Source organism: Nyctereutes procyonoides, unplaced genomic scaffold (genome assembly GCF_905146905.1).
Source record: "Nyctereutes procyonoides isolate TBG_1078 unplaced genomic scaffold, NYPRO_anot_genome, whole genome shotgun sequence".
Taxonomy (NCBI): domain Eukaryota; kingdom Metazoa; phylum Chordata; class Mammalia; order Carnivora; family Canidae; genus Nyctereutes; species Nyctereutes procyonoides.
In genome coordinates this window covers 31,612,975-31,626,819 of record NW_026575020.1, presented here as the reverse complement: position 1 = coordinate 31,626,819, position 13,845 = coordinate 31,612,975, and the positions used below count along the sequence as shown (strand labels likewise).

The window sequence follows — 13,845 nt, the reverse complement described above, 5'->3', positions numbered from 1 at the left end:
TCCAGAGGAACAAGTCAGGATCCAGAATCTAAATCACACCATTCATGGCATCCTGGATACGGTCCCAAACCAGCAAACACATGGGGGACAAGCCCATGCCAAGCAGGCAGGCACTGGAGTCACCTGACTGTAGGTTCCAGCGGCTGTGGACAGGAAGGAAAAGCACGCTCTCAGACAAACAAGGGACAGCTCGGGAGAGAAGCAGCAACTGTAAGAGGAAACAAACAGGAATCCCAAGCTCACTGCACACACATCAAACTACACGCTCCCCGGGATCAGGGGCTGAGGGTTGGGGGGTTGTTGCAGTGAACCTGCAGATAGATATGCAGGAATTGCCCAAACTAAAAACCAAGGAGGAAAAGGATTGGGGGGTGGGGGATGACAAGCAGCACACCAGCAAGCTGTGTGACCACATCCAAGGCCTGGTGTTTCACTGCGGTGTCAGGGCAGAGAACGGACAGATGTTGGGGACACATGTAAAGAAATAATGGATGAACAAGATCCCAAATGTGGCAAAAGATGTGAATCTGGAGCTCCTAGAACTCAAGTACCCTCAGGCAAAAAAAGCAGAGAGGATGCCCAGGGGGCTCAGCGGGTGAAGCGTCTGCCTTGGGCTCAGGTCCTGACCCCAAGGTCCTGGGATCAAGTCCTGCGTAGGGCTCCCTGCTCTGTGGGGGGTCTGCTCCTTGCTCTCCACCTGCCCTCAGCCCTCCCCGACCTTGTGCCCCCCTCTGCTCACTGGTCACCTGCTCAAGGGGACCTTTCCTTTGAAAACTGACCCAAAAGTGCTCCCCAACTTCCTGTGTCTTCCTTGTACCGTCCCCTCCACTTGAACTTCTTGGCAATGCGCCCCATAGTGTCTCGCCCCATCCGACTCCAAACGGCAGGTGCAGGCCTCCAGTCTGCAGGGTCCTGGAGGGCACACACGGGCGCTCCATAAGTGTGGCCAAAACAAAGGAATAGATGGCTATAGCGCCCAGAATTCGCGAAGATGAAATAAGCCCAGGAGCCTCTCTGGTACCTGGCCCGTGAGGTTTTCACCGTGGATGTGCACCAAGGGCGGGAGTCTTGCCACGGAGGGGCGCATGAGCTCAGGCTGGGCTCCCCTCCTGTGCACGGCATGGCACCTCCAAGGAGACCCGTCGCCCAGCTGTGAGGATCAGGCTGGCCCTGGGGACCCTCACTCCGCAGGCAGCCCTGAGGACGTGGGCAGAGCGGGTGGACTTTGCTGCCCATGCAGGACCCCCTGCCCTCTGGTTTCTTTCCAACTGTCCAGGGGTCAGAGCCGTGCTGTGGCCGAGGCTCTGCCCAGGGTCATCCTCTGAACCCATGTCCTGGGGTGGCCAGAACAAGTTCCCACCGGCTGGGTGGCTCAAAACATCAGAAACTTGCTCCTCACGGTTCTGGAGGCCAGAAGTCCAGCTTCCAGGCCAGCGGGGCTGGTTCCTTTGGGCAGCTCTTACAGAGGATTCATCCCAGGTGTCCCCCAGGCCCTGGAGATGCCAACAATCCCAGGAGTCCTGGGCAGGTAGACACCTCCCTCCCGCATCCACCTCTACCACCCATCACCCTCCCTGCACACGCCTGTGCCCCAGTATCCCTCCTCCTGCACAACCCCTGGCACCCAGGTTCAGGGTCTGTCCTACCCCAGCACGACCTCATCTTCATTACGTCTGTGAAGACTTCAGTCCATGGAAGATCACATTCTTAGCTCCTGGGGGTGAGGACTTCAAGTATCTTTTGGGGGTACCCAGTTTGACCCTCAGCACCCCCACAGACAGCGCCCCTGACTCTATCAGCTCCCAGTGAGCCCAGCGTCCATCATAGGGGATAAACACGCAGCTCATGACAACGTTGGGAGGTCAACAGGTGACCACTGTGGGGACAAGTGAAGCTTGGGGGTCAGCAGTCGCCATGGGATTCTGCTCCATCCGCTCAGCCAACCTGACCCTGTGGGAGGCAGGCCACAGGAAAGTGCTTCTCATCGTGGGACCTTCTCAGCCCAGCTTTGGGGGCTGGGGGTCCTGCGTGTTAGAGCAGAACCCAGGCCCTGTGACTCTCTGCAACCCGGTCACGGAGGCCGGGCCGGGGGCTCCCTAGGGAAGACGCCGCAGGGTCCCTCCTGTCCAGGCAGAGGGGACAGGCCAGCAGCCAGAGGGCTGTGGCCTCTGAGCGGGGGGAGTGCTGGTCAGGCATTGAGTCCAGGCGGGAACAAAGGCCTAGAGATGGGGTTTAAACAGAAGAGATTTCCTCTCTCCCAGTCTGGAGGCCAAAGCCTGGGAATGAGGTGTCAGCCTAGCTATTCCCCCTGAAGGATCTGCCCCGGGCCCCTCCCCGCTCCTGTGAATCTTGTGTCCACGCAGCCCCTGTTCACGAGGCCACAGGTCATACGGGATCAAGGCCCCCTCACTCCAGCATGACCTCATCTCAGCTAAAGACATCTGTAACAACGCTGCCTTCAGTAAGGTCACATGCTGAGGTCCTGGGGGTCAGGACCTTCACAGACGCATTTTGGGGGGCTCACAATTCAGCCCCCAGCACACTTCAGTCGCCGTCCTCGTCCTATGGAGGGCTGCAGGCTTCCAGCCCCGCTCCCCCATTCCTGCACCCCACCGTTCAGCCCTGGGGGTCTCCCCATCCACAGCACCTGGTCACTGGCCATGTCCCGGCAACGTGGCAGGCACGGAGGGCACACCAAGGTGACGCTGGCACCCTTCAGGCCCAGGAAGTTGGCACTGCCCACAGCTGGTTGTTGATTTTGGAAATTGGCTGTATGGGTACATGATATTTTTGGTGTCCAATGCAACAGGGAAGAGAACACACAAGAGCTAACATTATGAACAAGATTAAGACATCAGTATGAAGAGCCCCAATTCCCCATGGGGACAGGACAGGAGCTCCTCACCACTGACCGCGCCCCCAACCACATGGCTATATAGACAGGCCACGGGGCCGGGTCACCAGACCCTGCAAGTCTCCAGCTGTCGCCAAACCCAGACAGAAGGTGCTGTGGACATGCAGCTCCTACTGCTGACCGTGGGCCTGGCACTGATCTGTGGCCTCCAGGCTCAGGAGGGAAACCATGAGGAGCCCCAGGGAGGCCTAGAGGAGGTGAGCCCCATTAGGCCGCCGGCCGGTGGGCGGGAGGTGGCCCCACCCTGAGTGAGCCTCGGAGTTGGTGGGTGGCCTGGCTGAGGCGGCAGCCTCATGGGTCCTCCAGGGAGCAGGGCTGCGGGTAGGAATCTTGGCCTCAGGCAGCCAGATACGTGGCCCCCGAGTTCATGCACAGGAAGCAGGGCTGAGGCCTGTACTCCCTGGTCAGCCCTGTATGACACCCTGCTGGGTACCGCTGCCCCTGGCCGACCACCGCAGGCCCAGGCAGACAGAGGACCGGAGTCTAGACTCCACTTTTGGAGATTTGTTAATGAGCCATAGGGCGAGCCCATGATGGGGTAATCTGTTGGAGAGTCCATGGCAGGAGGATCACATGGGGGAGTCCACGGTGGAGGGGAAGATCTGTGGGGGAGTCCATGATGGGGGGGATCAGTAGGGAGGGGGTCCGAAGGCAACAATGGGGGCTGGAGCACCTGCCAGGGTCTTGGAAGGAGCCCTAAGCTGAGTCTAGAAGGGAATGAACCATCCGCTGGGGCCGAGGGGGCAAGTGCTGAGCTGGGACCCGTAGGGCCAGAAGCCCTGGACATGCCTCCTCCTCATGCTCACCCCTGCCAGCTGGTCCACTGGCCCAGATGGGGTGGGGGCGGAACATGGGGACTGACCTTGAATCTGCCAGCCGCCAGCAGCATCACGGGCTTTCCTGGGTGCTGCGTGAACAGGCTGCGGACATGGGGTGGGGCAGGGGAGGGCAGGGTCCCCAACTCACTCTGTTCTCTCGCTGCCCACAGCTGTCTGGGAGGTGGCACTCCGTTGCCCTGGCCTCCAACAAGTCCGATCTGATCAGACCCCGGGGGCACTTCAGGGTTTTGATCCACAGCATGAGCGCAAAGGACGGCAACCTGCACGGGGATATCCTCATACCGTGGGTGCAGGGCACAAAGGGGCGTGGGGGTGCGGTGGAGTTGCAGGGTGGATGGGGCTGGCCCTGGTGAGGGGACAGGAACACTGCTGCTCAGGAGAAGCATCAGAGGTCTGATTCGGCCACCCTCCTGCCCCCTCTCAGCACAGGGTCCCTGGTCAGGACATGTGTGGGCAGTGGGGGGTGGGGATGCTGCTGTCACTGAGGTGGGGGTTCCCTCAGCTGCTGACCCAGCATCCAGGCATCAAAGGAGGTCAGCGCCAGAGGAGGGGAGGGCAGCCCAGGACAAAGAGGACCAATGTCACCTTTAAGGGATCGAATGGATGTGCTTGTCAAACCCCTCAGAGCCCACACAGAAAGTAGTGACTGTCACCGTGGGCAAATGATACTTTCATTTAAAACATGAAAAGGGGGCCTGGGCTTCTGCGGTGGCGCTGCTGGGGGCGGGGGCAGCAAGCGAGTGCTAGGAGATCTGTTGCTTCTGGAGCCTCCGATGGCCGCTGTGGCCAGCAGCCAGCATCCTCTGACGCAGGGTCACAGGGTTGGAGGTCGTGCCTTCTAACGTGAGGAAGCTCTCGGAGACGGAGGCAGACTCGACCTCAAAACTTCGGTTCAGGAAAGCTTGCAAGTTTGCTGCAGGAGGTCATCCTTACGCCGGCCCAGCATGCGCTGCCTCTGGTCTGCAGACTTGGGGAAGTGGCTCCCCAGGCCTCCAAGTCTTCCCCCTCAGTGGGCTCCGCCTCCACCTCACTGAAATCCAAGTCCTCTAGCCAAGGACTGAGGTCTAATGGTGCACGCCCAGTCAAAGGGCATCTTGGAAAAGTCACTCTTGGTTTGATGTGGAGCAGAGGAGGGGGAAGGCCAGGACCAGACAGTGGGAGGAGGTGACATCCAGAACTGCCTGCTGAGCCCCAACCCGGAGCTGGCTTCCTTTCCCTTCACGCTGGTGCTTCTGCAGCTCACGGGGTCCCCCCACCCCACCCCCATGCGTCCATCCCCGCTCCGGGTTTCAGGGTCCCCCACCCACCCCAGGCATGGGGGCTGAGTAGCAAGCTTTAGTTTCCAGTTTTAATTCCTTCGTCAAGTAGATTAAGCAATGCCAAGGCCTGTGGTTCTGGTCCTTAGAGAAAATGAGGACCTTACAAACGAGGCCAGTCACTGTTAGAGAGCTTTCCTGGAGAGATAAAGATCTCTTTTGTATCTTTAAAAAAATAAAAAATAAAATAAAATAAATAAATAATAAAACACGAAAGGGGGCAGGTGGACACTAGTAAGCCCACCCACCTCTGTCTGCAGGCAGGACGGCCAGTGCGAGAAACTCTCCCTCACTGCGTTCAAGACTGCCACCAGCAACAAATTTGACCTGGAGTGTAAGTGTGTGCAGGCAGCAGGCTCCCCGAGGTCATGGCCCCACCAAGAGGTAGGGTTCCTGGGCTTAGAGCCCTGCGGCAAGGACCGGGCAGCTCCACGCCTGGGGGACAGGTAGGCATCCGGACTCAGGCCCCCAGCCCGGCAGGGTACAGGCAGCTCCTCTCAGGGGACAGAGCCCACTTCCACACCCAGGTCCCCCAAGACCAGGTAGGACATGGGGCACCACCCCCACAGAAAGTGAACGGGTGTCCCTCCCAGGTGGGCCTACAATCACCCACCTCCCCGGGGTGGCCATCTATCTCCCAGCCTGTGTCAGCCCCACTATCCTCCACAGACTGGGGACACAATGACCTGTACCTGGCAGAGGTAGACCCCAAGAGCTACCTGATTCTCTACATGATCAACCAGTACAACGATGACACCAGCCTGGTGGCTCACCTGATGGGTATGTGTAGTTCCTTCCAGAGCCATCCAGACTGGCTGGACCCAGGTCCACCCCTCACGTTGGGTATGGGCCTATGGCCCCCGCAGCAGTAGCGGGCTAACTAGGTCTGGGGAGGTTGGGACCAGACCCCGGACAAAGGCTCCAGCCACAGCCACACTCCTGCTCAGCCTCACCCCTGCAGCCCCAGGCGCTTGCTCACACCTGTACACACTGGCTCACATGGCCCCCTCACCAGGACCATCCCGTGACCAGGGCTCCACCTCCACGCCTTTCTGGGTAGCAGGGGAGGGGACAGTCACTTCATCTTATGTCATCCCAAGAGAAGGAGTCTCTCCCCACATCAGCCCCAATTTTCCATGACACATGACCTCTCCTCTCAGTCCCCAAGAGCCTGGTCCCCCGACACCCCCTGGGGCCAAGGCCCTGCTCTGGTGCCCCTATCCCCACCCCCATGTTCCCCTGCAGTCCGGGACCTCAGCAGGCAGCAGGACTTCCTGCCAGCATTCAAATCCGTATGTGAAGACATCGGTCTGCACCAGGACCAGATTGTGGTTCTGAGCGCTGATGGTGAGGCCCGCTGCCCTCCGGCCCACCCCCACCCCTTGGGTCCCCTCAGTTCAGCGGCCACCCAGCAGGCTGGGGCCAGGCAGGCACTCATTCCTGGTCACTCTGCCCCTCAGATCGCTGCCAGGGTTCCAGAGACTAGGGCATCAGCCCACGCAGGTGAGTGGTGGCGCCTGGAGCTGCACCCCGCAGGGCTTCTCCAGGGGCCCTGGAGGTGGATGGAGCCCCTACCCTGGTCCCTGAGCTGCCTTCAGAGCCCAGAACTACCCCCATCCTCTGCCACCCTGTGCACAGAGAGCCAAGCAGCAGGATCTCACCTGCCTGAGGACTCAGACCTGTAGGCTCGGGGACACCGTACTCAGCTCTGCGTCCCTCTCTGTGAACCCTCCAGGTGATCCCAGCAACAACACCCACCTGCGCTTCCATGTGCGGCCCTGTCCAGCCTGCCCCCATTCCCTGCCTGGGCAGCCACACACTCCCCAGCCCCCTGCTATGGTCCCTCCTCGCATAATAAAGGACATTCCTTTCAAAAGATGACTGCAGAGTCCAAGTTGTCTAGAGGTCATTTCTTCTGGGGCTGCAGAAATGAGCAAAGGGAAAGGCGAACCATCTTCCTGAATCCGAGCTGTCCCCAAGGCTGAGTGCCCGCAGAACCCAGGCAGAAAGTGTTGCCAGGTGATGGGGCACACGTTCATTACAGCTTCAGCCTCTCAAGTGTGCAAAATGCATCCCCTGGGACTCTTAGCATGAAATAATAGAAGGTCTTACACAGACACACACATGCACACACAGCTTCAGCAGTAAATGGAATGTTGGCTCTTACATATGAACCACGCTGAGCCAGGACTGCCTGCAGGCACGGCTGTATCCAGGGGCAGAAGAGCCATCTTTCTCTGTCTCCTGCCTGTTTTCTTTCTTTCCTTGTTTGCTCCATTCTCAGGCTGCACATATGGCTGCCAGTGGCCACAGACCACTCCTCTTCCCTCGAGGTACAGTGTAACCAATTTGTCCTCTCTCCAAAGTCCCTGCAGAGGCCTCAGCGCTGCAGCCCACAGGCCTGTTCAGGTTCTGGCCCCTCCTGCGTTCGTCTCCAAATGGAGAACAGTGAGGCACTTGTGCTTCTCAGCAGCCAGGCCCGAGTCACACGTCCTCTCTAGAGTCTGGGGTGGGGGTAGCTTCACAAGCCCAGGATCTGAGAAGAGAGGGTGGTCCTCATGAGGAAGGGCTTGGTGGGTGGGGCGTGGAGGCACGGGTCCACAAGCTGCCACCTCTGCCTCCTCCCAGTGATCTGACTGCACTTCTATCCCCTATACCCTCAGCGCCCCCAGGTCCAACCAGGGCCTGGTCACAGCACCTGCTCCAGGTCCAAGGGGTGGGAGATGGGGCTTCCTGTCACCAGGGCCAAGGAGAAATCTGGAGGACCCCCTCCATGAGCAAGAATGAGAGTAAACTCCTAAATCAGCCGTTCTGGTGGCAGTGGGGCCAATGGGCCACTCAGGGTACTGCCCAAATATGCACAGGGGGTGCTCCTCCCGCCGTGGGACCCTGGGACAATCTCTCGGAGCACACAACCAAGGGCGCAGGGGCCCAGGGGACAGGCCGGCAGGCGAGCCATCCTGGCTGTCCCTCTGCCCCGCAGCTCTGACGAGGGCTCTCCAGGCCAGACAAAGTCCTCCCTACGGGCTCTGCTTTGGGTCCACACAACCAGCCAGCTCCCAAAGCCAGCCACACATAAAGACCATGGAGAAGCAGCTCACCATAGGAAATCCTCAAGGATCCAGTACGCCTCAGCTCACCGGCAGGGAAACTCTGAGGACACCAAGGAGGTGGCCTGGGCACCATCAGCTCAGCAACAATTGAGGAAAACTCACCAGCTCTTTATGATGTTCACCCTGAATGGCAACGTGACGACGGCTACTGAGCTGGACCTGGGTGGGCTCTCTGAGCCCCAAGCCCCACGGGAAGGGGAACCTGTCCTACAGAACTGCCTCCACTTGGAGAAGCCAAAGCAATTCCAATGTGCTCTCAGTCATTTGAGAAATTCAGGCAAAGACCAGGACAAAGGAAAGACAGGACAGCGTGCAGAGAAGACTCTGAAACGGGCCAAGACCCGAGTACAGCACCGTGCCACCCGCCAGGGACACGCACCGCCTAGAGGCGAGGGAAGCAGCCCTGCCTCGTAGAGAAGGGAGTTCTTCCTTCTCTGGCAGGAAGAACTAGGCAGCAGGGACGCAGATTCGAGAAAGTTATTATAAGACAATCATGTCAACGGAGCAGAGAGGAGACACAGACACTCTGTATTAGCGATCATTTCTACCAACTACAAGGCACCACCAACTGTGACCAGGGCTTCAGAAACAGGATGTACTGGCAGGGCCTGGCAGCAGTGAGGCACCAGGCTGTCCTCGGGCCTCTCCTCAACAGCAGGCAAAGGCCAAGGCCCGAGGAGGTCGGGTGGCCCCACATACCAGGTCTAGGAGCATCACCAAACGAGCATCGGGGACATTGGGACAGATGCCCAGCCTGGGGTGTGTGCTAGGTCCCCTGCCTCGAGGGATGACAGCAAACACACAAAGGAGGAGAAGCCATCGGCATGGAGGCCCAGGCTACCCGCACTCACCCAGAGGATGCCTGGCTCAGTACAGCCTGGACTGCGGGGGATGGGAGGGGGGCCCAGCCCCCAAGTCCTGCCAGTGATGGAGGGGGGGCCCGGGTGTGAGGCTCACACACACTGACTGACTTCTGTGGACACGGTCAAAGGGGAGAGAAGGCCTTTGCTCCCAGGAAGCTGGAGTCTGGAGGGGGAGTGACATCCAACCACTCCAGAAGCCCCTGGGGACTGGGAACCACACGTTAACCCACAGCTGGGAGAAATGCACCCTGGCCCTGCACCCAGAGATGGTATCCCTGGGCAGGAAAGTGGTAACCAGACAGGTAGCTCCCCTGGGCCCCCAAGGGGACTCCCGAGGGTGAGGGGGCAAGTGGCCCCATCACCAGTAATATGCCTGCAGTGTCTGGGACCTCAGCCCAAGGCCCCTTCCACCCCTCACAGCCCTTCCCACACTGGGAGCCAGGCTGGAGGAGCTCCCTGCTTCTGTTCCCCTGAACTGCACTGGGTGTCAGGACACACGCTCCATGGCTGCCAGTCACACCCGCCGCCAGGGGCGGTCGCTGGATTCCAGAGCAGGAACATGACACGCTTGGCGTGACCTGGCTCCTGGTATCCCCAGCGGGTCTATGCCCAGAGGGCAGCACAGAGACCAGGATACCAGCTATTGCTCATCAAGATGAGAAAACCAACACCCTCCCCAGGGGTGCTGACGAGCTCCCTGACACAGGGATGCTGAACCTGACACAGGGTCAGGGGGGTGACTGGAACCACTGGGGGACTCTGGGCACAGAAAGTGCCCTCTGGACTTGTTTTCGGCACCTGGCTCTTCTGACAATGGTCCAAGAAGGGTTCAGGGAGCCCCCGATACCACGAGCAGCAGTCGCATTGCACAACCGAGTGCACCTTTCCACAAGAAGGTCATGTGCTCTCTCTCTACCTGCAAAGAGCTCCATGACCCAGAAGAGAAAGATTTCTCCCTGGAGTGAGGGTGTGCTGCTAAGTGCCATCTGCCAGCTATGGACACTTGGGGGCTGGTGTGCACCCTGGGTAAGTTTGGGATAGGGGTGGAACTGGGAGCCCCAGAGAGGGACCACAGTGCACACAGGCTGGGCCTGAGCAGGTGGTCCCACCCCTGGTTGGAGAATTCTGGGCCGTGGAGGCTCTGCATTCACCTGGAAGCCCTTGGCCTCTCTCATCAGAGCACCCCTGCCCAGCACAAACGGGCCTCTCCCAGCTCTGGAGGTCAGAAGTCCCAGGTCAGTCTCATTGGGCTAAAACCAAGGTGCCAGCAGGCCCACGCTTCCTGCAGAGGCTCTTGGAAGGGACCCGGTACCTTACCTCCATCTAGGGCAGCAGGCTGCTCCTGCTTCATGTCCCTCCCTCCTACTTCAGGAGCAAAGCCCTTTCAAACCTCTCCCCACACAAATTCTTCCTTTTGTGTCAAATATCCCACAGCAACTCTACCACAAGGACCCTTGTCGTTAGGATTAGAGCTCAGCGGCTGATCCGGGATCACCTCCCCGACCCCATCTCCAAGGACGCCTCCTGAACCCACGACTATTGCATGTTCACACAGGGACCTGCCATCTCTGTGGTCCTTCTATGCTGTCCGGTGGGATGATGAGACACAGCCAGTACAGATGTAGATTTGGATGGAAATGACTGCGTGCATAGCCACAGAATTCCCCAGTCGGCGCTGTGTGTAGAACACCTGCTCCTTGGGGACCCAGGGCATCCACCACACATACCATGGCATGGCCTGTCACGCACAAGCCTCAGCACCTCCCAGAGAATCAAAATCACGCAAGAGGAATCCCTTTTCTCTTCTGCTGTTAAACTTCTTCCACCAAATGACTGATTATGCTGTAGTTTAAGAGGAAAAAGTCAAGTTACCATATATCCATTGAAGAACTCACACGCAGGATCTATAAAGGACTCCGACAAATCAACGGCAAAAAGCAAACCATCCAAATAAAAAACAGGCAGCAAATGGGAACAGACACTTCAAAAAATATGACATATATGCGAGTGGCCAGTAGGTCCACAGAAAGGTGCTCAATGCCATTAGTCATCAGAAATGCTAAGGAAAACCAAGGTGTCCTGCCACTTAACACCCACAAAACAGCTAAAATTAAGAGCTGACTCATCCAACGCTGGTGACAATGTGAGGCAAGAACTCTCCGACATGGTCATAGGGATACAAAGTGGCCCAGCTACTCTGGGACATTTGGAGAGTTTTTTTTACTAACATTGGAAGTGCATCTACTCACGACCCAGCAATTCCACTCCTAAATACTCCCAATAAGAATTTAGCTTTTTTATTTAGTATTTAATACAGAGTATTTGCTTAGTGTTTAGTGCTACTTTGTACTCAGCACCTAAATAAACAGGATTATGAGTTACTGAAGGACTCAGGCAATAGTCAAAAGCCAGAAATAACCCCAGTGTCCACAGAAAGCATGGATGGACGACCCATGGGACAGCCTCGCACAGGAGGCTCTGTGGTGGGGACACAAGGAAACACAGCCCTACGTAAAGAAGAAAAAGTCTCTCTGTTTGCAGATGGTATGAACTTATGTAGAGAAAGCTTTCAACCTCCACGTACAAGGGTCAGAATAATCAATGCATTCGGCCAAGTTGCAGCGTAAAGAATCAACACATAAGCACATCGGTTGTGTTTCTATTCACAAACAGTGAACAATCTGAAAGGAAGGGTGACAACAATTAGATTCACAACAGCATTGAAAAGAACAAAATACTTAGGGATGAACTTAACCAAGGAGGCAAAAAAGCCTTTTCCACTGAAAACCACCAAACAGGAAAGAGACGAAAGAAGATGTAAGCAGATGGAAACACATCCCATGTTCATGGATCGGAAGCCACAAATTGCTAAAATTTCAGTATCTCCCAAAGCAATCAATGCATGAATTCAACACAATCCCTCTCAAAATCCCAATGGTGTCCTTTTGCAGAAATAGGAAAGCCCATCATAAATGCATATGGACCTCCTGAGGGCACCAGAGTGCCCTGGAAAAGGAGGACAATCTGGAGGTCCTGCAGGTCCTCACTTTAAAACCTACTACAAAGCTGGATATACAGACTGGGGCAGAATGCCTTGGAAAGGAACCCTGTCCTACATGGTCAGGCGGCTTTGACGAGGGTACCAAGACCACACAGTGGGGAAAGGACAGTTTTCTCCCCAGACAGGACAATGACCTCCACGGGCAATGGAACAAGGTGAACCCTTAGCTCACGCATGCACAACAGTGAGCCTGAGGTGGACCACACCTGACATCTATAGCTAGAATGTTCTAGAAAAGGTATTGGGGGAATGCCTGGGTGGATCAATGGTTGAGCATCTGCCCGCATCAGGCTTCCTGCATGGAGCCTGCTTCTCCCCCTGCCTGTGTTTCTGCCTCTCTCTCTCTCTCTCTCTCTCTTATGAATAAATAAATACATCTTAAAAAAAAGAAAAGAAAAGGTATTGGGGAAAGCTCTGGATTCGGCATCTGGCCATGACCTCCTGGACATAAATGGAGCCACAACAAATTAAAAACCTTTGTGCGGGATCCCTGGGTGGCGTAGCGGTTTGGCGCCTGCCTTTGGCCCAGGGCGCGATCCTGGAGACCCGGGATCGAATCCCGCGTCAGGCCCCCGGTGCATGGAGCCTGCTTCTCCCTCTGCCTATGTCTCTGCCCCCCTCTCTCTCTCTGTGACTATCATTAAAAAAAAACCCTTTGTGCATCAAAAGTCATTGTGAAATCTGAAATAGCAACTGCACAGTGGGGGCAGGTGTCCTCAAACCCTCAGTTGGAGATGGGTTTGGTATTATTTGGTTGGTGTGTGACTCCAACACAAAAACACTGGTCAAACATGAGCCAACAACATGGACAGACGCTTCTCCAAGGACACACAGACGGCCAAGAAGGAAGCACATGGACGCCTGCTCCATACCACTAACCACAAGGGGGACGCAGACCACAGCCGTGAGCTGAGACCGCGCACACCTGCAGGACACACATGGGGACACACACACACACACACACACCCGCGGCCAATGGGAACATAAAAGGCATGGCTTCTTTGGAAAATACAGGGGCAGCTTCCCAACACATGAAACACAGAATTATGGTGAAACACAGGAATTCCATGTCTGGGCAGCCCCCCAACAGAACCGAAGGTAGGGACTCGGGTCCATGCACACCCACGCAACCCACAGCACCACTCAGCACGCCCACACACCGATGACCAGGTAACATCATGTGGTGTGGAATATTACTCAGCCATGAGACGGACGTTATGACACGTGTCACACAACACACGTGAGCACTAAACACAGTACGCTCAGTGAGGTAGGCCAGGCCACAAAAGGTTGGACCCTGTGGGATCCATTTAAGTGAGGGCCCTGGCTGCTCATATTCAGAGACAGAGCAGGAGAATGGGGGCTCAGGTGGGGGCAGGAGCATCAGTGTTTCTGGAGGACAGAGTGTCAGTTTGGGAAGCAAAGAAAGTTCTAGAAGCAGACGGTGGTGCCAGTTGCACGACACTGTGAGTACACTGAACACCACAGAGCTGTGGTTTTAAATGGTTATGAGGGCAAATCTGTGATCCAGATACTGCCACAATAAAGAATAAATTCATTCATTTAAAAAGTAATGTGGGGACGCCTGGGTGGCTCCGTGGTGGAGCATCTGCCTTCAGCTCAGGGAGTGACCCCAGGGTCCTGGGATCAAGTCCCACATCGGGCTCCCCATGAAGAACCTGCTTCTCCCTCTGCCTGTGTCTCTGCCTCTCTCTGTGTGTCTCTCATGAATAAATAAC

At 56.7% G+C, this 13,845-nt stretch overlaps 1 protein-coding gene across 1 annotated transcript; it reads left to right on the top strand.

Moving 5' to 3' along the window:
• Positions 1-3,015: 3,015 nt before the first annotated feature.
• Positions 3,016-6,762, top strand: LOC129504201 (minor allergen Can f 2). The gene is made up of 7 exons (XM_055316789.1): positions 3,016-3,111; positions 3,903-4,036; positions 5,330-5,403; positions 5,739-5,849; positions 6,315-6,416; positions 6,530-6,572; positions 6,708-6,762. The coding sequence occupies exons 1-6, from the start codon at positions 3,016-3,018 to the stop codon at positions 6,553-6,555; spliced, it is 543 nt and encodes a 180-aa protein (XP_055172764.1). The 3' UTR covers positions 6,556-6,572; positions 6,708-6,762.
• The last annotated feature ends 7,083 nt before the right edge of the window (positions 6,763-13,845 follow it).